This window comes from Papaver somniferum, chromosome 2 (assembly GCF_003573695.1).
Source record: "Papaver somniferum cultivar HN1 chromosome 2, ASM357369v1, whole genome shotgun sequence".
Taxonomy (NCBI): Eukaryota; Viridiplantae; Streptophyta; class Magnoliopsida; order Ranunculales; family Papaveraceae; genus Papaver; species Papaver somniferum.
The window spans coordinates 23,619,812-23,641,895 of NC_039359.1; the positions used below are offsets into that span (position 1 = coordinate 23,619,812).

The window sequence follows — 22,084 nt, forward strand, 5'->3', positions numbered from 1 at the left end:
CTTTATCCGTGACGAAAGTCATGATGACATTTCAATCTTGAAAATAACTTTGATGACGATAGTCGTGAATAACGATTGTTATAAAATTATAGAAAAATGTTTCAATGCTTGAAATGTAGAGTTGAGATTATGTAACCAACTATGGATATAAGCATATTTAGTGTGTTCGTACATTAGTATATAAATCCATGTGCCGGAAACCAATTGTGTGCACTTGTGCATGCGACATTGGTAAAGGAGACAGGTTGGGTACGCGTACTGGCCGAAGTTTTTTAACCAAAAATTTCTGCTGGATTTTGTAGTTTACAAACCGGAAAACTAGTCACCTTAGGTGCGTACTCACATAAGTTTTCGAACCGAAAATTTCTGCTGAGTTTCCAAACTCAAATCCGGTAGCTAAGGTACATGTACACGTACGCGTACTCAAGCTGGTTATTCCTCAAATCGGAAGTTCATGAACTTAAAACAATAAATAAATAAGGAATGCAATCTTTGCAAACCATGACTATATTGTTCTTTAATTGATTCAAGTGAATCAAACCAATTTTGTTTCAATCATGTCTATTTATAAAGACCTAAGCAATTGAACAACTCTATCAACTAGTTCTTATGAGTCATTTGAACTAGTTATGAGAAAGATGAATATGGTTGATATGAAAGTAATCATATGGCTAACCTCGGTTAACTATTTGTGAACCAACCAAGTTTACACGTTTAGGTACGATTACTCAAACCTAAATGAAACACATTTCATTTGTGTATGATAAGCCAAGTTTCGATCTAACGGTTGAAAGATATTAGCTTGGAGAAATTGATGTGATTTCAAGTTGTTGTAGTAATATAAGATTCAAACTCTAAGACTTGTGAAGATTAATTTTAAAGATTTAATGAAAATAATAAATATAAACAAAAGCGAGAGTTACTGGGACTAGGATTCCACCAAATATTCAAATTCATGCGATTCACCTATTTATTCTAAACCATTATAGCTCATTCAATAAGAATTTTGACTCCATTTCTTTGCCTAAGGTAGATTCTTAAAATATTAATTATAAATCTTAAGCATGGCATATCAAAAGAATTAATCCTTAGCATAAACCATCAAATGAAATAACAATTAATTAAGAAAAACCTTTTTCTAATTTTAATTTAATGCAAATAGCCATATAAATAATTGAATGAATTTACCACATGACTTCCTCCGTCATCCCAGAGAAAGGTTTAGCTCCGCATGGTGAAAACACTCTCAAAATAATATTTCATTGCTTAAATGGTGTTTACAAAGAAGAGAAAAATAGAAAATCAATTAAAACAGGGAATCACAACGTTTATAAGCGTTTCAAACCCACTGATACAAAGAATAACGGTAAACTGTCGTACTGGACAGTCTTATATCTTAAGCATAAACGACAGAGTTTAACGACTGTCTTTGTCTGTATATTCTTCGTGTTCTTCACTATTTTTCTGCTGCTGCTGCAGAGAAATTTGCATCAATTTTCTCCACTCTGTAGCCTCCCCCAAACACTCGATGCCCCACTCTCCGTGTTAATGCAAATAATCCTCCATTAATCAATATTATCCTTAGCTGCCAGTTAAGGAAATATTTCCGTATTCTCCTCCCTTTCACGCGTCAACTACAGCTTGCGCACTCCAAATTCGTGGATTACAAGTTCCGGAAGAAGTCAGACTCCCTCTTTCCTCAAGAAAACCTCCAGTTATGCATACAGAATCCCGGTAATATCTCTTGACTTTGTTTTCTTTAAACTTGGTGATACTTTTCCTTTCTTACGTTTCTGAAGTGATTACCTCCCCTGTTTCATTCAAACAGGATATCTACGATTAAAATCCTCGAGAAAATCTCACGGAATCAGCCACAAATCCTCCAAAGAAAATCACGAAAATTCAAACCATTATATCTCGTATTCTTCTGTTTGTATTTATCCGACCATACAACCAATTTTAGCAGTTTCTATCACCCTTACCGACCCTGTTTGTCTAAATAGAATGAGCACAAATAATTCCAGTGATTGAGTCTTAGTGAAAGTCTCCCAAATTCTTCCAAGAAAAGTACGCAGTTCACTCGAACATTTCCCGCCAAAAAAATCAATTCAAAAGAGGAAGAAGAAGGTGCCCCTTAACCAGCTGCTTGGGGTGCGAATATCATGTGGGTGCCCCCTATCAGTTGAGGTGCCCCTTAGTAATTTGGTGCCCCTTATCCAAAACTGAGAGTCTGAATAACATGTGTCCTCCAGAGTACAAAAACCACTTTACGAGCAACTTTCTCCATAAGAGCTTATTTCACAAAAACACCTACAAACAAGTTTATTAGTGATAAAATGGGTCCCAGCTAATGTATTTATGGGTGAAAATGCGTCGCACTTTCGTGCTCATCAGAAATCAGGTTTTTCATCTAACGGTTAATATTGAATGCTTTGTTACCAAGATAACTTAGATTGCAAACCCTGATTTGAAAACTATATAAAGAAGACATCTAGCAACTGGAAAAACTAATCCCCAAAACTCCTGTGTGATACTAGTTAGTTTGCTAGAGTCGATTTTCCTTTAACCTTAGGTTTCTTCCCGAGACCCTGTAGGTTAACGACCAAAAGACTTCATTGGGATTGTGAAGCCAGACGAAACTACTTCTCTTGTAGTTGAGCGATCTAGTCTTTCCATTTTCTATCGTACGAGTTCAATTGAATAATTGGCTTGAGATTTATCTCCGATAGGGCAAGATAAAAAGAAATCACAAACATCTTTGTCTCATCGTTTGTGATTCCGCAACATCTTGTTTCGCTACCATACGATTAAGATTGTTGTGAGGTGATTGATATTTCTAGGCTGTTCTTCGAGAATATAAGTCCGGATTATCAATTAGTTCATGTTCACCTTGATTTATCAAAATACGGAACAAAAACTCTTAGGTCTATCTGTGGGAGACAGATTTTTTACCTATCATAGACTTTTCTGTGTGATACTGAAAAGTCTTCGACTTGATTTATTAAAGTCTTCGAATTTGGGTCGTAGCAACTCTTGGTTGTGGGTGAGATCAGCTAAGGGAATCAAGTGCGTAGTATCCTGCTGGGATCATAGACTTATGGAGCGTAACTGTACCTTGAATCAGTGTGATTTTGATTAGGGTTCAACTACAATCCAGACCAAAGTTAGTTTGTAGTAGGCTAGTGTCTGTAGCGTCTTAATACAGTGTGGTCTTCAATTTGGACTAGGTCCTGGGGTTTTTCTGCATTTGCGAGTTTCCTCGTAAACAAAATTTCTGGTGTCTGTGTTATTTCTATTCCGCATTATATTTTTTTTATATAATTGAAATATCACAGGTTGTGCGTTAAGATCAATCAATTAGAATATCCAACATTTGATTGTTGATTTAAATTGATTGACACTTGGATATTGGTCTTCAGTACTATACAAGTTATTATCCTTGTATTTGATAAAGACTCGCAGATTTCTATTTGCTTGAGTAAAGATCAAATCAAGTGAGAGAGATATTAACTCCTCCATATACTTTTCTCTAGAATGAGTCTGACTGTCTAGTTGATTCTATAGAAAGTATATTGGAGTTAGTCCATACAGATTGCTAATCGAAATATTGGGTGTGGTTGTTAGACCCCCGCTTTTTCAATCCTAACCAAAACTTCCAAGTTTTTTTAAAAAAAAAAATGAAAAATCGGAAAAAAAAATCAGAGATATGAGGACGAAACGTTTAGGTTTACTTACGTGAGTGATATATTCTTTATCGTAGAGGATGCCGATGATACGAGATAAATTAAAAATACAAAAACGAGATGATTCTGGCAACAATCATCTTCACCAGCAGTAAATGGAGAGTTGACAGAGATCGAAATCGATGATACAAGATAAATTGGAAAAAAAAATGGAATTAGATGTGACGTCATCTTCAAACACAGTAAATGGGGAGCTCTTTCAGTGTAGAAAACAAAGAAACTGAAAATAAAATCATTTAATTACGGGTTATTTTTTACATAAAAGAAAAACATCTTGAACTGAATCGTTCGTGAAAGGACTAACTTATTTTATATTACGTAAATTTGAATCTCCTAGTGCTTGATAGAGCTGGACTGGAGAGTCTAAAGCCTCGCAAAAAAAAATGGGAATAAACGTTGATTCTTACAATCAGTGATCTTAGATGTATTTTGAATTTCATAGGGTGCAGTGGTGCACACATTTAGACTCATTTTAAGAAAATTACATTTTAGTCCTTAGGATCCGCCATATCACTCTCGCATGGTGTCCCACCAACAAATACATCAAATTCCTTAAACCCATGCTGCATTTTTTCTTGAAACATCTAGCAATCGGGCTTCCAGGTATTTGAATGTGCAAATCATATTCTCGTCCACATATTTGAATCTTAGTAATCTGATTGATTGCTTAATCATCTGGGATGTAAAACGCATATAACCCTAAATTCAAATCTAGAGAAATGGAACACTTTAGATGTTTATTCCCTTATTAGTCTTTTCCATAACATTGTAATATTGGGAGGAGCAAGACTAAATTTTATGTTTTTGGTGCTAGAACCTGTGAGGTGATTAAAGAGTAGTTTTGATTGATCTCTTATCCAAGAGCTGAGATGGGTTGGAAAGCAGCGCAGAAGCTTGTACAAAAATGGAAGGTTCTCAGAGGCGACAATGTAATAACACACTGATTATCCTAGGTTCACTGTTCTCTTCAATTACTTGTTTCTCCTTTGCTCTTCTCATCTTTTAACACCTCTACACAGGTGATAATTATTAGGGGCAAAGATAAGGGTGAGACTGGAGTCGTCAAGCGTGTTGTCCGCACTCAGAATCGTGTTATTGTGGAAGGGAAGAATCTGGTGAAAATCTTTCTTCTTAATTTCGGAGGTGCTCGTCAGTTCAGATTTTCTGTTAGTGTTGAAGTATGTGATGTCATGATGATATAGGTTTAGCTTGACAGTGGAGTTCTTGCACACACACAAAAAAAATGACGGTGGAGCTGGTGGCCTTGTAGGGGAAAATGTATGTAACATTGGAAAGAAATTCTTTGTTGTGTTACTGAATGAGAAGTACAGTATCTTAGTACATTTTTACCATCACATCAACACTTGAATCTTGTTGTTTTGACTCATTTAGATACCCAATTTAGAGTGGTCCAGATTTGCGTGGAACTTATCGTGTCACATAAACTACGCTGCTATTGAATTCTTTGTGTACGCAACTGTCAGGTTTGTTGTTTTATATGAAGGTGCAGACAGATTTTCTTTTTATTGGATCTAATCCCTCATAATAGGTGCTAATTGTATCCATTTACAACTTATTTGGTTGTGTATGGCTTTCTTCCTTCACTGGGTTCACCGATTCTTATTATATACACGTGGTTCATGCCTCAATATTTGTGTTATACGAATGTGCATGCAATTCCTGATTATGCAAATTCAACTCACCTATTTGTTTTCCTCAACAATGTAGGCTGTTTTATGGTCTTCTTCCACACTACTACGGAGAAAATGAGTACTCAATACTATTTATCTTTTGTCTAATACAGGTAAAGAAACATATCAAGCAAGGTCAAGGTCATGAAGGTGGAATTTTTACTGTTGAAGCTCCTCTTCATGTTTCGAATGTCCAAGTTGTCGATCCTGTTACAGGGTAAGATGCCGATACTGCAGAGCATTTACCTGCATCTTACCAATTATTATGAGCACTGAATTTATGTTTTAGTTTCAGCTTTAGTTTTCCTTTGTGCTTTTTCAATTTCGGATAAAATTCTGATTGGTTTATGTTACTGGTGCAGGAAGCCTTGTAAGGTTGGAGTCAAATATTTAGAAGATGGTACAGAAGTAAGAGTGTCCAGAGGTACAGGAGCTTTTGGCTCCATTATTCCTCGTCCGGAGATCCTAAAGATAAGGACCACCCCTAGACCCACAATGGGTACGTACTTACCGTTGTCACTTTCATATTTAGAAATGTATACTTAGGTTTACTCTGCAGCATCTGTTAATATTCTCCTTTTGGATGTAGTTGTGCTTATATGTTGCTTCACCCAAGAATCCATTAATACCTCAGTTTAGCACGAATCAGGTTTCATTTTACATCTTCACAAAAACTCCAGTAAAATAGGAGAAAAATATTAGTTATATCACCTCTTCACATCATCTTTATCTGGGAGTCAGAAGGTTTTGATGTTAATGGTCTGGATTTCTTTTGCAGCCGGTGCGAAAGATACACCAATGGAACAAGTTCTGGAAAAAACTTATGATGCGAAGACTGGCAGGGGGATGCCTAGCCTTTAGAGTGTTCATTCATTTCTTCATCCCGATGAAGAGCACATAAAGATTTTTGACGGATAAGCCACAGTGTGATGATTTTGGAGAACAGAAGATCAATCTCCATTAGCTGTTGAAGTCAATAATTCATAACTGTTGAAGAAGAGGTAAGCCATATCCAAGCTGAATATCTACTGCTGTGTGTTGCCGTGTTTATAGACTGATTAGGGGCTTGAGTTGATCTTTGAATGACCTTTCCTTTTGTGTTCTCGAATACAAATATTAGCTACAAGGTTTACTGCCAGTTTTGTACGTTCGGATTTTACTGTCATCTGTGATTTGCGTTCTTTTTTTAGCTCTGCTCTGTGAATTTATAGATCTAGACCTTTTTGTGTTTAGTGAGGTGTGTTTTTTTTTTTTGTTTTTGTTCTTTATTTATTTTACCTTTCTGGGTTAATGTGGTTTTTCTTTTTTTTCTTTTTTTATATATATATATATATATATATTTTATCTTTCTGTGTTAATGTGGTGTGCTTCCTTTTTCTTTTCTTCTCAACTTTGGCGTGAATATCCTCTATCGCCACTGGCTTGATTATCCTCTACTAAAGTGTGTAAGCTTTTTGAAATGCCACTAGCTGTCATATGGTAAACATCTTAATGTTTAGAAACATCTTTGACAAAGCAGTTGGCTTAATTAAAAACCAAATCCGATGCATGCAACTCAAAATTCTTGGTACATGTAGAACCTAAAAGATGCTCCAAACTTATTTATTTAGATGACCAAAAGCCTCTTGTTCATTATCTTACATACATTACTTCTCAGACTTAGTTCACATACATGGATACATACAGTTACGTTCTCTCTCTCTTTTACACACATGCATACACTAGTAGTGCTAATTAGACGGCAGCAAAATCATAGATGGAGTTCAAAGGAACATCATGTTTTTGTTGCTGTTGCTGAGGCCCTGGTAGAAAGAAAGATTCTTTCTGGTTGTTAAAGATTTCTTCCACCTCTTTTGCTTGCACGTTGAACCCTAATTCCTTAGCCTCTCTACTCATCTGGTTCATAACGTTCTCCCTCCCTTCAACAATATTCAAATGAAAGTAAATTTACAAACAATTCTTTTACTGTAATATTCGAATTGGAACAACTAGTAAATCTATTTGTAGCTGATAAGTTCATCAAATTGGGTTACTATTAATACTAATTACCTGCAAGGAAGTTTTTCTGATTGTCACGGACATTGATTCCAAATACAACCATCTGTAGGTTTTCGTTCTTGGATGCAACAATGGTGGTAGGATGACCTGCCGGGATTATAAATGCTGTTTTTGGGCGAAGTTGTGCACTGATCCTTTGGTAATGAACGCCTTCTTGTTCTGTTTCTTCCTGTGCTTGTGTTCTCTGTCCTCTTTGTTGAGTTTCAGAGAGATGTGGACAAACCATTTCAAAGTAACCTTGACCCTTAACTATCATCACAAATCTACTTGATTTTGAATTGTAAAATGGTGCCATCATTCCACCCTATAATGTTAAACGTATCACTATATTATTAGTCACAATTATAATGAGTATCAGTTAGAAGTTAAGAATTCGTGAAAAAGATATTACCTTGGTGATGTTTGTGAAGGTAACGGACATATCAAGATCTTGAAGTTGATTGTAGTCATTTCCATCTATTTGAAATAGCTTTCCATGTTCGTTAGAATGTAAAGGAGACTTCTGCAATAGGTTAAAGGGTCCTCTTGATGATTTTCCTTTCCTCTTCTGGTGACTCTCTGATGCGTGTTTACTGATTGCCTTAATTTGTTCTTCTGATGCTTGGAACATCATTCCTTTCTTTTGTTGTCCAAACAACCTCTTTAATTGATCCCTTGGTGTCTTCAAACAAATTCAAAAACATGTGTATCATTTTCATGTGATGCATTAACGAATAAACCCTACATTTGACATAGAAATTGTGAACAAAACATACATTGAAAGCAGCTTCAAGTACTTCACCACTAAAGCTATTGAAAAATGATTCTGGATTCTGCCCTCCCATTCCAATGTAATCCTGCAAACAGGCAAAAAACATTACGAATGGCTGAAGCAGAAAACCTAGCTATTACCATATTTTTTTTCACCAGATATCAGAACCATAAAAGATAAGCATGGAAATGAAGATCGAAGGCTTACCCTGGGTTTGCCTGGAATGGAGATGGATTGGGCAATTTCAGCAAACTGAAGCTTCTGTTCGTTGTCCCTATTTATTACATTGAGTATGGTCCCTGCTGGAACCCTCAATACGTCTCCAGGTTCGAGATTGTATGTCTCTCTACTTTCTTGATTCACCAAACTTATTGTTCCTTTCCCTAAAAATATTCAGCTTTCAGAGTCAAAAATAACATCAGGAATCCAAGAAGATTCAATCTAGCGCAGTTTAATCCTTAAACGCTTAAGCTACGTTGCTGTTAACTGAGATCTGAAATTCTAACTTAATGAAGAGTAGGCAAAATAGGATGTAATATGCATGACAAGGGCAAAGTTTATGCGACTCGGATCCAAGAGAAAGAGGATTATCAACCATAGGAGTTAAAGATGATTATGCAACTCTTGAAACAAAAAAATTATAAATTAAACGAGGTATTAAAGACTAAACTATCAACCATAGGAGTCATGGACAAACGTCACAAACCTTTCACAACATAAAAGATATACTCGGCATCAATGTGGCTAGGGACTAGGAAAGTATGAGGATTAGCTTCAAAGAAAGATAAACGATAATTATCAAACGTTCGAAGTAGCTTTGATTTTTCGGAAAACTTTTGTGAAACACTGAAATACCCATCTTGTGTTCTAAACCATTCCTTAAAACTTTCTTCATCGAAGAAATAAGGATTATTCTGTTGTTGTTGCTCTTCTTCCCGACGTTTGTTATGTTCATGACTTCTTTCTGTTTCTTCTTCTGTTGATTCCCATCCTATTCCTCCATACTTTTCTTGACAATCTCTAAGGCAACGCTGTTGTTGGTATTTTTGTTTCTGTTCACAACGCTCTCTACATTGCCTTAAATTATGATCATGATGACACAAAGAAAGAGTTGCAGACAGAAGAAATATAGAGATTAATGAGAAGAGAATCAAAGTATAGCTTTTGATTTTCATCATCGCCATGGTTGTTGTTGCTGCTTGGGAAATGAGGGTATTGAATTTATACAGCGATAAAGGGCCGAGTTCAAATATACATGTTGAAGGTTTGGTTGGGATGTTTGCATGCAGATTTGACGAGTGTAAGCTGAGCAAATTAAGTGTCAAAACATGCAGTGCGCTTTCGTGTAGACACTATCAGCATGGAATATGGATATTGATGCGCAGAAAATAACAAAACTGAATTACTAAGCGCCAAGACGGTGATATTAACGATGAGATGACGAAAAAAGAAAACGATGGCCAATGATGCAGGATGATAGAATTGTTTGGGCTTCCAACTCAAGAGTGGAGTGGCTCCACACCTTATATATTAGGATCTAGACTAAGGAGTTAGCTATATGGAACTATATTTAGTTCTCCAACATGTCCCCTCCACGTGTAGGGCTCTGTGAATCCTCTATATCGTGGACCGTTGTATGGTTGTCATGCCTTCTTGGATCTTACCGGGTTTTACGTCTCATACAGAGCCTAGCTCTGATATCATGATAGAATTGTTTGGGCTTCCAACTCAAAACCAATTGGCAGTGAGTGGAGTGGCTCCACACCTTATATATTGAGATCTAGACTAAGGAGTTAGCTATGTGGGACCATATTTAGTTCTCCACCACATGATATCACCAACATTTGAACAGATGATCAGTCGATGTGGCGGAAAGTAGTTTCACTCTTTTTGTTTTCTTTATTGAACAATTCTACACTCTTCCTAGAGAAATCAAGAGTGAGAATAAAATGATGGGAGCACAGCCGTTTTATCATATCAGCCGTTTTATCATATAATGGGCTGATATTGGCCCCTCCACTCTCTCACTGTATTTCTTTCGGGAGAAATGCCCCGTAGGTCTGGTATTGTGGGGAAAATTAGGTGGAGGCCCAAAAAAAATAATATTCTTATTGTCAGGTTCATAAATTATTAAAAATATTTGCATGAAGGATTATACATCTGTATGACGGGTTATGCATCAGGGGTATAATTGGCAACACAACCTGGATATAACATATATAAAAATCCGTGTCTTGGAATTTTACAAATTTTATATCGTTGGAAATCTTTTTAAGAGATCTACGCAACGAGTACAAACAACAATATCAAATTTTTGTTTTTCACGAAAAATCGGAGGTGATCATCATTTTAGGCAAAAAATTCCGAAAACTTGATACATAACCATTATGCAGCCACCAAAAAAGATGCATAACACATTCTGCAGACGCATAACGAATTATGCAACCATTTTCTCGACTGCATAACAAGTTATGCATCTATAACAAGTTATTTAGCTATTGTTTTGGTTGATTTTAGTGCGTACATAAAAAATTGATGCATAATGCATTATACAGCCATATTTACGGATGCATGTCAGGTTATGCATCTATTTTCTCGATGCATAAAAGATTGTGCAACAATTTTCTCGATGCATAATACATTATGCAGCCATAGTTTCGGATGCATAACAGGTTATTCATCCATTTTCACGACTGCATAACATGTTATGCAGATATTATTATTGGTGCATGACAAGTTATGCAGTCTTTGTTTTTGTTGGTTTCAATAGTAACAAAAAAGTTGATGCATAACATGCTATGCAACAGTTTTCTGGGATGCATAACAAGTTATGCAACAAATGCATGATAGGTTATGCATCCATTTGCACGGTTGCATAACAGGTAATGCACATTTTCAGGATCAACAGCTGACTCCTATTAAATGCCATTAATCGGTTGCACCAACACCTGGCACTTACCTGATTTTTGGTTCCATACCACCAGAACTTGGAATGTAAATGAAGCTTAATGCTTTAGTTGCATGTCAGAACCAAGTGGGAAGTATCCTTCTTCACTAGCTACTTGCAGTAACCTTGAAGCTTCAGATTTATGCACAATATTCTCGCTGGAAATGTTCCTCAGGGACAATTTCAACCGAGTAATGTCATGGAGCTTCTCTTGACTTCAAATGATAATTCTGGATCTAGACCTCTTGAAGCAAGTAAGAAAAGTTCCTTGGTTAAACCTTGAGATGGAGATAACTGAATCGGAGGAGAGATCTGTAGTAAAGTTGGTCTGTGAATCATCCTGTGTGTTTACTTCAGGATCAAAACTACAAGTTTGACATACATATAAATCATCAGATATCCGTAGTAAAGTTGGTCTGTGAACTTTTTCAAGTGAAGCTTTCATACTCATCAGATATCAAATTGAGAACTCGCAATCCTAAAATCCAACTAAAATCGTTTTCCAAATGATAAAGATAAGCTGAATTCCAATCTGAACTTAGATTTGTGATTGCAATTGAGGTTCGGATGATGAAATTCCAACTAAGAACCCTAGAAAGTTTTGCCGTTGAAATCAAGAGGAAATCGAATCTAATTCAAAGGGTTTTATTGCTCGAAATTACAAAAAATTAAAAAAATAAATAAATATACAAGATCAACAAGTGTTAAGGAGATTTCTTTATATTAGATTGAAGCTGATAGTCAGTACATATTCATATATTCCCATATCCCAAATCCCCCATTACATAAACCTAACCCTAGAATTTAAACTTGTAAATCTTTCTCCTCTAAAACGTGATACTGATTTGATCCAATGGAGTACTTCACTGTGTGTCATCATCATGCTTGGGCTCTTCATTCTCTCCAGCGACGATTGAAAAACTCTCTTCCCTATTAATTTTAAGAAATATGGGTCTGCTAATAATTTTGTCTGAAAAAATGGGTGCGCGCCTGACGTTTTCTGAGCGTGAGTTTCATAGTGAAAGAATCCTCAAAATGGGTCTCCCTGTAGTTTTCACATTGATATGTTTTTGTTTTCTAAAAATTTATCCTTTATCACGGTAAGTTTAGCATCTTTTTTTTTGTTTTTTGAATTTATCTTTATTGATAAAAATATAGGAACCTATGCGATTGCATAGCCCACCTATCCTTCTGAGGAGTTGAGAATGGTGGTAAATTCAACCATCACCTTATATAGTATTGAATGTAATGTTTGTACTGAAAGGAATGAATCTGTTACAGAAGTAGAGAATGATACATCTATTTATTGCACGTATAAATAAAGAAACAAAGATAAAGGTGGATTACCTGACATTCTATGTCAATGATACACTTATACCTGGACCCATAGAGCCAAGCACAATTGTCACCGTTATCTCTTAGCTACATCTTATTTAAAGCTAAGGGAAAATGGCCTCAAGAAAACCTCACTATGGTGTTATGTCATCTCTTAACTACACTACACGGGAACTGAGTTTCCATGTAAATAGTACAAAACGGAAACTCAGTTTCCATTTTTTTCTCTCTAAATTTTTTTACCATGGAATATTTGGATAGGTTAAAAGATAATTAAGAGAAAAAAAAAGAGATATAATAGGTAAAAAAAACAAAGAATTTTAGTAAATCAAAATAGTGAAAAAGAGAAGTTTTAGGGTAAAACTGTGAAAACCAGAAACAAATACTCAGTGTCCGTTGAAAATCATACGGAAACTGAGTTTCGGTAATGTAGCTTTTTACACGGAAACTGAGTATCCATGTGATTTTCCTTCTCTACAAGCGGGATCAGATGTGATCCACTTTTAAGGATATCCTCACACTTAAGCTACACGGGAGACCATATAGTAGATGGATTTCCCTACAAACATGGGATAACTAAGGGAAATGGCTTACCATTGTGCTTGGCCTAAGGAAAAACTAATCACATAGACAGAGTGTATAAAAGGTGTAAGCGAAATTGTGTAATGCTATTACCCTCAAGATCAAGTTGCTTGCAAGAGAAGTAACATTCGACTTGTTTTTAAGAAAAGCAAATTTGGAACCAAGAAGTCCTTTCAAATAGCAGCCGCCTGATCAAGAGTTGGCAAATATGTAACATGCGATTACATGTTTCATGCTAATTCCTTGACAAATTAGTAATCAACAACCAAAGGCTTCACTTTGTTGAGAAAAACATGATTCGAAGAGAGTGAGATAGCAATGATGCTATCACATGAGATAATAGGTGGAGTATAGCTAGAAAAAAACGAACATCCTTTAGTAATTAACAGACCCAAACAACCCCATCAACAGTGTTGGCCATATTACTGTTCTCTGCCTGAATGGAGCTGCAACACCATTTTTTCTCTAAACCATCAAATGGGGTTAATATAAAAGAAAATGTGCAAAGACCTTTTAGTGTCAATAGAGCCTGCATGCCCAACCAGCATCTCTAAACTCATGAATTACCAACAAAATTTTGAAGAATATCAAACATGATGAGGAGTACCTGTTAGAGCACTGCTCGGTCGAACTCGCTATCTCAAGCATGTTTGTCAATGTTAGTGATCAAAAATATAAGTCTTGATTTCGAGCCTATTTATAGATGTCTCAGACTAGGAAATAGATTTTGTAGTTGATCTTATACTTCACGGCGTTCATCATTTGAAGACGAATAACTACTGAGGGGAGCTTGTGGAACTTCATCGGCAAAAAGTATGTGGAGACTTAAATTCATATATCACTTGGAAAGTCTATTTTTACTTTATATCCGATATTAAGACATAAGTCGTATTACGATATAGTTTTCTAAATACACATTTGAGATTTCGAGCTGAGTTTATCTCGCTTACATATTTCTCGAAATATGTGTTGTCAAGCTTTCGCTTCAACCAAGTTCATCATATATCATGTGAAAATTTCCGAGTAACATCTTACATGGTTTGTGTTATACAATCATTTGGTGTTGTCTTGGAATGTTTCCTTATGATTATTTGAATAACTTGAAAATCGCTTTGATGCTAATAGTATGTGAAAAACGACTGTTGTCATCCTCTAAGAAAGTTTCAATGATTGAGATAAGAGTTTAGAACACTTAATAATTATTGGATATGTCATGTTGTGCACTCTTGCACATATGTAATCCATGTCCGGGAACCATAGTATGCGCACCCGTTTGCGTACCTGTTGGTTTGATAAATCTGGGAACCTAAGTATGCGTACCCGTTTGCGTACTGGCGTACAGGTTCATGTCCGAGAATTTCTGCCGGGATTGAAAGTTCGCGTACCCGTTTGCATACTGGCAAAACCCAATCTTAGTCCGGGTATTTCAAGTATGCGTACCCGTTTGCATACTTAAAGGTTAAATTTCTAAAATCGGTTATGAACATGAACATAAACATTTATATAATAAGGAATACAATCTTTGCAAACCGTGATAGATTCGAGTGAATCAAACCGATTTTGCTTCAATTGTATTCTTGTATAATTCTATGAGAATATAATAATTGAACAACTCTTTAACTAGTTTCATTTGAGTCATTTGAACTAGTTATGGTTAAGATGAATAAGGTTGATATGAGAGTAATCATACGGCTAACTTCGGTTAACTATTTGTGAACCAACATAGTGTACACGTTTGGGTACGGTGAAATAAACCTAAATGAAGATACACATTTCATTTGTGTATAACAAGCTAAGTTCGATCTAACGGTTGAAAGATATTAGCTTGGTTGAATCAGGTTTTTCATCTAACGGTGAATATTGAATGCTTTGTTACCAAGGTAACTTGGATTCCAAACCCTGATTTGAAAAACTATATAAAGGAGAACTCTAGTAACTGGGAAAACTAATTCCCACACCTCCTGTGTGTTAGTAGTTGCATAAACTAGAGTCTATTGTCCTTTAACCTTAGGTTTCTATCGAGACCTTGTAGGTTAACGACTTCAAATATTCCATTGGGATTGTGAAGCCAGACCCAACTATTTCTTTGTAGTTGCGTGTTCTGATCTTTCCATATTCTATCGTATTGAGTTCAATTGAAATAATTGACTCGAGATTAATTTCTCTGATAGGCAAGATAAAAGTAATCACAAACATCTTTGTCTCATCGTTTGTGATTCTGCAATATCTTGTTTCATAGTCGATTAAGATTATTGTGAGGTGATTGATAATATTAGGCCGTTCTTCAGGAATATAAGTCTGGTTTATCAATTGGTTCATGTTCACCTTGATTTATCAAAAGACAGAACATAAACTCTTGGGTATTTCTGTGGGAGATATATTTATTCAATCTATAAACTTTTTTGTGTGAGACAGATTTGTTTATCAAGTCTTCGAATTTAGGTCGTAGCAACTCTTGGTTGTGAGTGAGAACAACTAAGGGAATCAAGTGCGTAATATCCTGCTGGGATCAGAGAATTAAGAAACGCAACTGTACCTTGTGTTAGAGCACTGCTCAGTTGAACTCGCATGCATTGCTATCTCAAGCATGTTTTTCAATGTTAGTGATCAAAACTGTAAGTCTTGATTTCTAATCTACTATATCTAAGTCTCGGACTGGGATAGAAAGTGTAGTTGAGCTCAAGAACTCCATGGCGATCATCATATAAGACGAAGAACTACTCAAGGAACTGGTGGAAATTCATCGACTAAAAGGTATGTGGAGACTTGAACTTATCTATTACTCAAAAGTATATCTACTCTATCTCCTATCTTGAGACAAAAGTCGTTTTACTATATAGACTTTGATTATACACATTTGCTATTTGGAGCCGAGTTTATCTCGCTTATCTATTTATAAAAATATGTGTTGGTAAGCTTTCTCTTTGTCCAAGTTCATCTTTACCTAGTGACGAAAGTCATATTATGTTTCAATTACTTGAAAATCGCTTTGACGAAAAATAGTTTATGAACAACAACTACATAACGTCCTCTAAGAATGTTTCAATGATTTAAATGAGAGTTTAGATTATAACCATTGTTGGATATAAGCATTGTGTGGTAACACATATATGTATAAGTCCTTATTCCTTGAACTAATGTATGTGTATTTTGTTGATCAGGAAACCGGAACAGAGTCCGTGAACCCAGTCCGCGTACCCAGTCCGCGAACTGTCGGAGGTTCTCGTCCAAAGAAAATCTGCTGGAGTTTTTAAACCATTTACAAACTTATTCCGGGTACTTAAGTCCGCGTACTTAAGTCCGCGTACTTAGGTTGATTATTTTCTAAAAACGATTATTCGTGAACTTATATAAAGTAAGGAATGCAAGTTTGCAAACCATGGATATAAAGTTCATGAATTGATTCGAGTGAATCAAATCGTTTTTGCTTCGATTGTGTCTTGTATACTTCTATAAGATCTAAGCAATTGAAAAACTCTCTAACTAGTTCATTTGAGTCATTTGAACTAGTTATGATAAAGAAGAATATGGTTGAATGCTTTGTTACTAAGATAACATTGATTGCAAACCCTGATTTGAAAGACTATATAAGGGAGAACTCTAGCAACTGGGAAACCTAATCCCCACACATCCTGTGTGATACTAGTTGTATAAGCTAGAATCGACTCTCCTTTAACCTTAGGTTTCTTCTCGAGACCCTCTATGTTAACGACTTGAAGACTTCATTGGGATTGTGAAGCCAGAACGATACTACTTTCTCGTAGTTGTATGATATGATATTGATGTTTCTATCGTATTGAGTACAATCGTAACGATTGGATTGAGATTGATATCTCCGATAGGAAAGATATAAAAGTAATCACAAACATTTTCGTCTCATCGTTTGTGATTCCACAATATCTTCTTTCTCCGCGTCAATTAAGATTATTGTGAGGTGATTGATAATACTGAGTTGTTCTTCGGGTATATAAGTCTGGTTTATCAATTGGTTCCTGTTCACATTGATTTATCAAAAGACAAAACAAAAATCATAGGTATTTCTGTGGGAGACAGATTTGTCTTTTATTGTAGAATTTTCTGTGTGATACAGATTTTTTAATTAAAGTCTTCGACTTTGGGTCGTAGCAACTCTTAGTTGTGGGTGATATCAGCTAAGGGAATCAGGTGCGTAGTATCCTGCTGGGATCATAGACGTAAGGATCGAAACTGTACCTTGGATCAGTGTGAGATTGATTGGAGGTTCAATTACAGTCCATACCGAAGTTAGTTTGTAGTAGGCTAGTGTCTGTAGCGGATTAATACAATGTGTGTTCAATCTGGACTAGGTCCTGGGGTTTTTCTGCATTTGCGATTTCCTAGTTAACAAAACTTCTGGTGTCTGTGTTATTTCTTTTCCGCATTATATTTTGTTATATAATTTAAATATCACAAGTTGTTCATTTGAATCAATCAATTAGAATATCCAACCTTTGGTTGTTGATTTACATTGATTGATACTTGAACATTGGTCTTTGGTATCGTTCAAGTGATTTCTCTTGTATTCAATTAGACTCGCAGATTTAAATTTGCTTGAGTAAGAATTGAATCGATAAAGAGAGATATAACTCTTTGATATACTTTATTAAGATTGAGTCTAATTGATTCTCTTGAAAGTATATTGGAGTTAGTCCATACAGATTGTTAATCGAAATATTGGGTGTGGTTGTTGTACCTCCGCTTTTTCAATTGGTATCAGAGCCAGGTTAACACGTTTAAAGACCTTATAAGTCTGTGTTTGTAGTGATCTGACTATATGGATAGTTGTGCTATCTCAATAAATGTACCACCAGATCCAGGGATTGCAGAATTTTCTTCCATGACTGATTTAATAAAATCCGTAAAAGAAATTCTATCTAAACCTCCACTAGGTTCAAAATCCCTTCAAATGTTTTTAGGCCTTGAAAAGAAACTTGAAATCTTATCTCTTGATGTTGAGTCATACCTTCAGAAAGAGGAAGAATCTCTTGACAAGCTAAATCAAGTTATGAGGAATAATATTCATGTTGAAGTCGACATTGATTTTCTAATCAGTGAGAGCAATGCTTCTCCTCTGTGTAATTCAATTAATTGTAACAAACTAAACGAATTATAAGAGGAGTTTAAATTTCAATCAGCTGAATATGTCTCCTAAAGCATGAATCGATTCATTGCTCAATTCCTGATACTTCCTATCAATATAGTAGTATCGTCTTCTTTTATGAAGAAGCTCGGACGTCTATTTTTATCAAAAGAGTTTCCCTTCGCAGTACTAAAAACTATCTGCAGAAACTGTTTTTTATAAGTTGGAAAACAAGAAATCAGAAACACAAATCTTTTTGGGTTCTCTTGAAGTTCTTTGAAAGACTCATAAAAACAGTTCCTTAGGTGTTTCTCAATACTACAAGATTTAAGAGTTGCTGGAAAGAAACTCTCTCTTGGTTCCATGGTGAGCAAGACATTGTTCACCTCAACATTACTTGATTTTGTTGTAAGTGCATCCTCACCAAGGAATGTCCTGCTATGTATACGGTGAGGGAAGCACGAGAACTGGGGAACACATATTATGTTCGGTAAGGCTGCAGAATTCGATTGGTTCTTCTAAAAAGGTATGTCTATAAACTTGAGCAACATTTGTGTTTTTATTTTCTTAGAGTATTTATCATGGTCCATGTACCTTGCTTATCGTTCATTTTCTACCTAACTTGATCTATTTTTAAGGTTCTTAAATGTTTAGGTTTGAAAATAGTAGTTCGGGATGTTTGGACTTCATGGAACACATACCAAGTGTACATACCATCATTTAAAATAAAAATCCAGGGACTTAAGTACGCATACCCGTTTGCATACTGCTCCAGATCACGAAAATGTGTTTGCAAACTCGTATGCATACTGACTTGTAGACGTCGATATTCGGTAAACTTGTTTTGGCCGTATCTTCTTCGTCCGAACTCGGAATGACCTCATTCTTTTTCCATTTTCTTCCTCTTTCAATACTATTCAAAATGGATATGAGAATTCTTGAATTTGGGTGAGTTAAGATTGGTCTTTATCCTGTCTATTGTTTTTGAGTGTTTTGCTCCATTTTGTCGCATTTGTTCCACTTCTCATGGACTTGGGCACTTGGATTCTTGGAGTACAACTATTCTAAGATAATTTGTAGCTTTTACAAGAATGTTGTTGGTGAATCACAAAGAAGAAATTTCAAGAATGGACAGTAGTACGCTTTGCTATGAGATTCTTGAATGTTCGCAGTCATCTTATGTGAACTATGGTGCATGGTCGTTAACGACTTTGTAAGTTCTTATTTGTTAAGAAAAACTTTTTATATGCCTTTGGTAGCCATTTATGGTGTAAATCCATGCGAAAAATATTGATTCTACCCTCTAAGGACAAATCATCTTATATTTTCATTACGAGTTTGTCTTGATGTCTAGAAAACTTCTTTTGCGAATTTTATTCTTGTGTTTTTTTAAGAAGAATAACTAGAGTTTGGAATAGCCATTATTGTGATTACACATAGCTATGTCCAACATTTTTATCTTCATGTTTTTAGGTTTATTTGATTAAATTCTAAAAAGTTGTTTGGAAGATGATTTTTGCAGTATTAATCTTTATGGTTTTATATATTGCAAAATTTTTATGGGATATATGTGTTTGCGTCCGTGAACTATGATTGTCCCATACTTTGTCAAAAGTTGAATCTTTCATATGTCGATATGCATGTATTGATACAAGAATGAATGAGCTTTTGAAATTACAAAACCTTGAAGCCTATTATGTCATTATTGATGAAAGATAGGATGAACTTTTGTTTACGAGGATTATGTCTATTGTATGTCATTGTACAAATAGTGATGGAAAATAGAATGAATCCTTATCTTTTCCATAGTATTGATCTTCCCTGATCCATATTTTATGTACATATTGTGCGGCTCCGTAAGTTTTCTTATGTCGAGCATTTACGATTAGATTAATCATGGGTTTTCTTGTGGTTAATTTAATTGAGTATTTTTGTATTCAAATTCATATTCGTATGTGATTTTTTATGTCCAAAGAAATCCTTCTTTTCTTATGAAATTAAGGTCGCTCTTGTTGTTCTTTCGGGAATGACATTTTATGTGGGAGAGTTCTTAATTGAACTTGTGCTTAATTGCCAAATCTTTGTGGGGAGTGCGTCTGTGGAATATTATAGGGGTTATCTTGTATCTTTATAAACTCCTAGCTTGATGAAAGAATTTAGCTTCGGCTTTATGATTGCATCTAAATAAGTTGATATGTACTTGCTTTTGTTCACGAAATGTCTCTATGGAAATTTTCATTAGGATCCCGTTTTCGTACCTTTTCCAATTTTATTGACAAAAAGGGGGAGAAATAATGTGTAGTTCACACTACAAATACATATGGTTTTCGGATCATTATGTAAGGAGGAGTGGTTTCCATGTAAGATGGAGTATTGACTAAGGGGGAGTGATACATATCACCATAGTATTGTTGTCGAAGTTGTGATACAATTGAACTTTGATGTTGTATAATATTACTATGACACTATGCAACAATGATTGAGAATTCTTGTTTTTTTATTGTTATAGCTACGGATTTTCAACAACGATGATGCTAAACTTACAACCTTTGGAATCATTGGAGTACTTGGAAGTGATGAATATTTCGAGTAATGTTGAAGATTAGGCATGTGGAATAGGAGATAAAAAAGTTTATTTATCTATTTTCTGTATTCCATATGTATTGATAGTTTTGTCACTAAAATTGACAAAGAGGGATATTGTTAGAGCACTGCTCGGTCGAACTCGCATGCGTTCCTATCTCAAGCATGTTTGTCAATGTTAGTGATCAAAACTATAAGTCTTGATTTCTAGTCTACTATAGCTAAGTCTTGGACTAGGATAGAAAGTGTAGTTGAGCTCAAGAACTCCATGGCGATTATCATATAAGACGAAGAACTACACAAGGAACTGGTGGAACTTCATCGACTAAAAGGTATGTGGAGACTTGAACTTATCTATCACTCAAAAGTCTATCTTCTCTATCTCGTATCTTGAGACAAAAGTCGTTTTACTATATAGAATTTGATTATACACATTTGTTATTTCGAGCCGAGTTTATCTCGCTTATCTATTTCTCGAAATATGTGTGGGTAAGCTTTCGCTTTTTCCAAGTTCATCTTTACCTAGTGACGAAAGTCATATTATGTTTTAATTACTTGAAAATGGCTTTGACGAAAAATAGTTTGTGAACAACAACTATATAACCTCCTCTAAGAATGTTACAATGATTTAAATCAGAGTTTAGATTATATAACCATTGCTGGATATAAGCATTGTGTGGTAACACATATATGTATAAGTCCTTATTCCTTGAACCAAAGTATGCGTACTTTGTTGATGAGAAAAACCGGAACAGAGTTCGCGAACCCAGTCCGCGAACTGTCGGAGGTTCTCGTCCCGACAAAATCTGCGGGAGTTTGTAAACCATTTACAAACTTATTTCGGGTACTTAAGTTCGCCTACCTAGTCCGCTTATTTAGGTTGATTATTTTCTAAAAACGATTATTCGTGAACTTATACTTATATAAAGTAAGGAATGCAAGTTTTCAAACCGTGGCTATAAAGTTCATGAATTGATTCGAGTGAATCAAATCGTTTTTGCTTCGATTGTGTCTTGTATACTTCTATAAGATCTAAGCAATTGAACAACTCTGTAACTAGTTCATTTGAGTCATTTGAACTAGTTATGGTAAAGAAGAATATGGTTGAAATGAAAGTGCTCATATGGCTAACCATTTGGTTAACTACTGTTGAACCAACGAATGTACATGTTTGGGTACGGTTACACAAACCTAAAGCCGTGCATTTCATTTGTGTGTAACAAGCTAAGTTTTCGATCTAACAGTTGAAAGATATTAGCTTGAATCTAATCAGGTTTTGATCTAACGGTGGATATT

At 35.4% G+C, this 22,084-nt stretch overlaps 3 protein-coding genes across 3 annotated transcripts; 1 reads left to right on the forward strand and 2 right to left on the reverse strand.

Annotated features, from left to right (window-relative positions):
• The first annotated feature begins 4,612 nt into the window (after positions 1 to 4,612).
• Positions 4,613 to 6,355, forward strand: LOC113350737 (50S ribosomal protein L24-like). Its single transcript, XM_026594861.1, has 5 exons — positions 4,613 to 4,672; positions 4,763 to 4,858; positions 5,548 to 5,651; positions 5,797 to 5,933; positions 6,213 to 6,355. Exons 1-5 carry the CDS (start codon positions 4,613 to 4,615, stop codon positions 6,293 to 6,295), a joined length of 480 nt encoding a protein of 159 aa, XP_026450646.1. The 3' UTR covers positions 6,296 to 6,355.
• Positions 6,356 to 7,168: 813 nt separating this feature from the next.
• On the reverse strand, positions 7,169 to 7,787 carry LOC113350739 (vicilin-like antimicrobial peptides 2-2). The gene is made up of 2 exons (XM_026594862.1): positions 7,484 to 7,787; positions 7,169 to 7,353 (listed from the first exon to the last, which is right to left on the reverse strand). The coding sequence occupies exons 1-2, from the start codon at positions 7,785 to 7,787 to the stop codon at positions 7,169 to 7,171; spliced, it is 489 nt and encodes a 162-aa protein (XP_026450647.1).
• A 585-nt stretch (positions 7,788 to 8,372) lies between these two features.
• LOC113350740 (vicilin-like) lies at positions 8,373 to 9,427 on the reverse strand. Its single transcript, XM_026594863.1, has 2 exons — positions 8,950 to 9,427; positions 8,373 to 8,626 (listed from the first exon to the last, which is right to left on the reverse strand). Exons 1-2 carry the CDS (start codon positions 9,425 to 9,427, stop codon positions 8,373 to 8,375), a joined length of 732 nt encoding a protein of 243 aa, XP_026450648.1.
• Positions 9,428 to 22,084: the final 12,657 nt, after the last annotated feature.

Coding starts and splice junctions, on each gene's coding strand:
- LOC113350740 (XM_026594863.1), bottom strand. CDS start 9,427: ATGGCGATGATGAAAATCAAAAGCTATACTTTGATTCTCTTCTCATTA. Junction 8,627..8,949: donor TATCTTTTATGTTGTGAAAG/GTTTGTGACGTT, acceptor GAATATTTTTAG/GGAAAGGAACAATAAGTTTG.
- LOC113350739 (XM_026594862.1), bottom strand. CDS start 7,787: ATGGCACCATTTTACAATTCAAAATCAAGTAGATTTGTGATGATAGTT. Junction 7,354..7,483: donor TCAGAAAAACTTCCTTGCAG/GTAATTAGTATT, acceptor ATATTGTTGAAG/GGAGGGAGAACGTTATGAAC.
- LOC113350737 (XM_026594861.1), top strand. CDS start 4,613: ATGGGTTGGAAAGCAGCGCAGAAGCTTGTACAAAAATGGAAGGTTCTC. Junction 5,652..5,796: donor GTTGTCGATCCTGTTACAGG/GTAAGATGCCGA, acceptor TTACTGGTGCAG/GAAGCCTTGTAAGGTTGGAG. Junction 5,934..6,212: donor CACCCCTAGACCCACAATGG/GTACGTACTTAC, acceptor TTTCTTTTGCAG/CCGGTGCGAAAGATACACCA.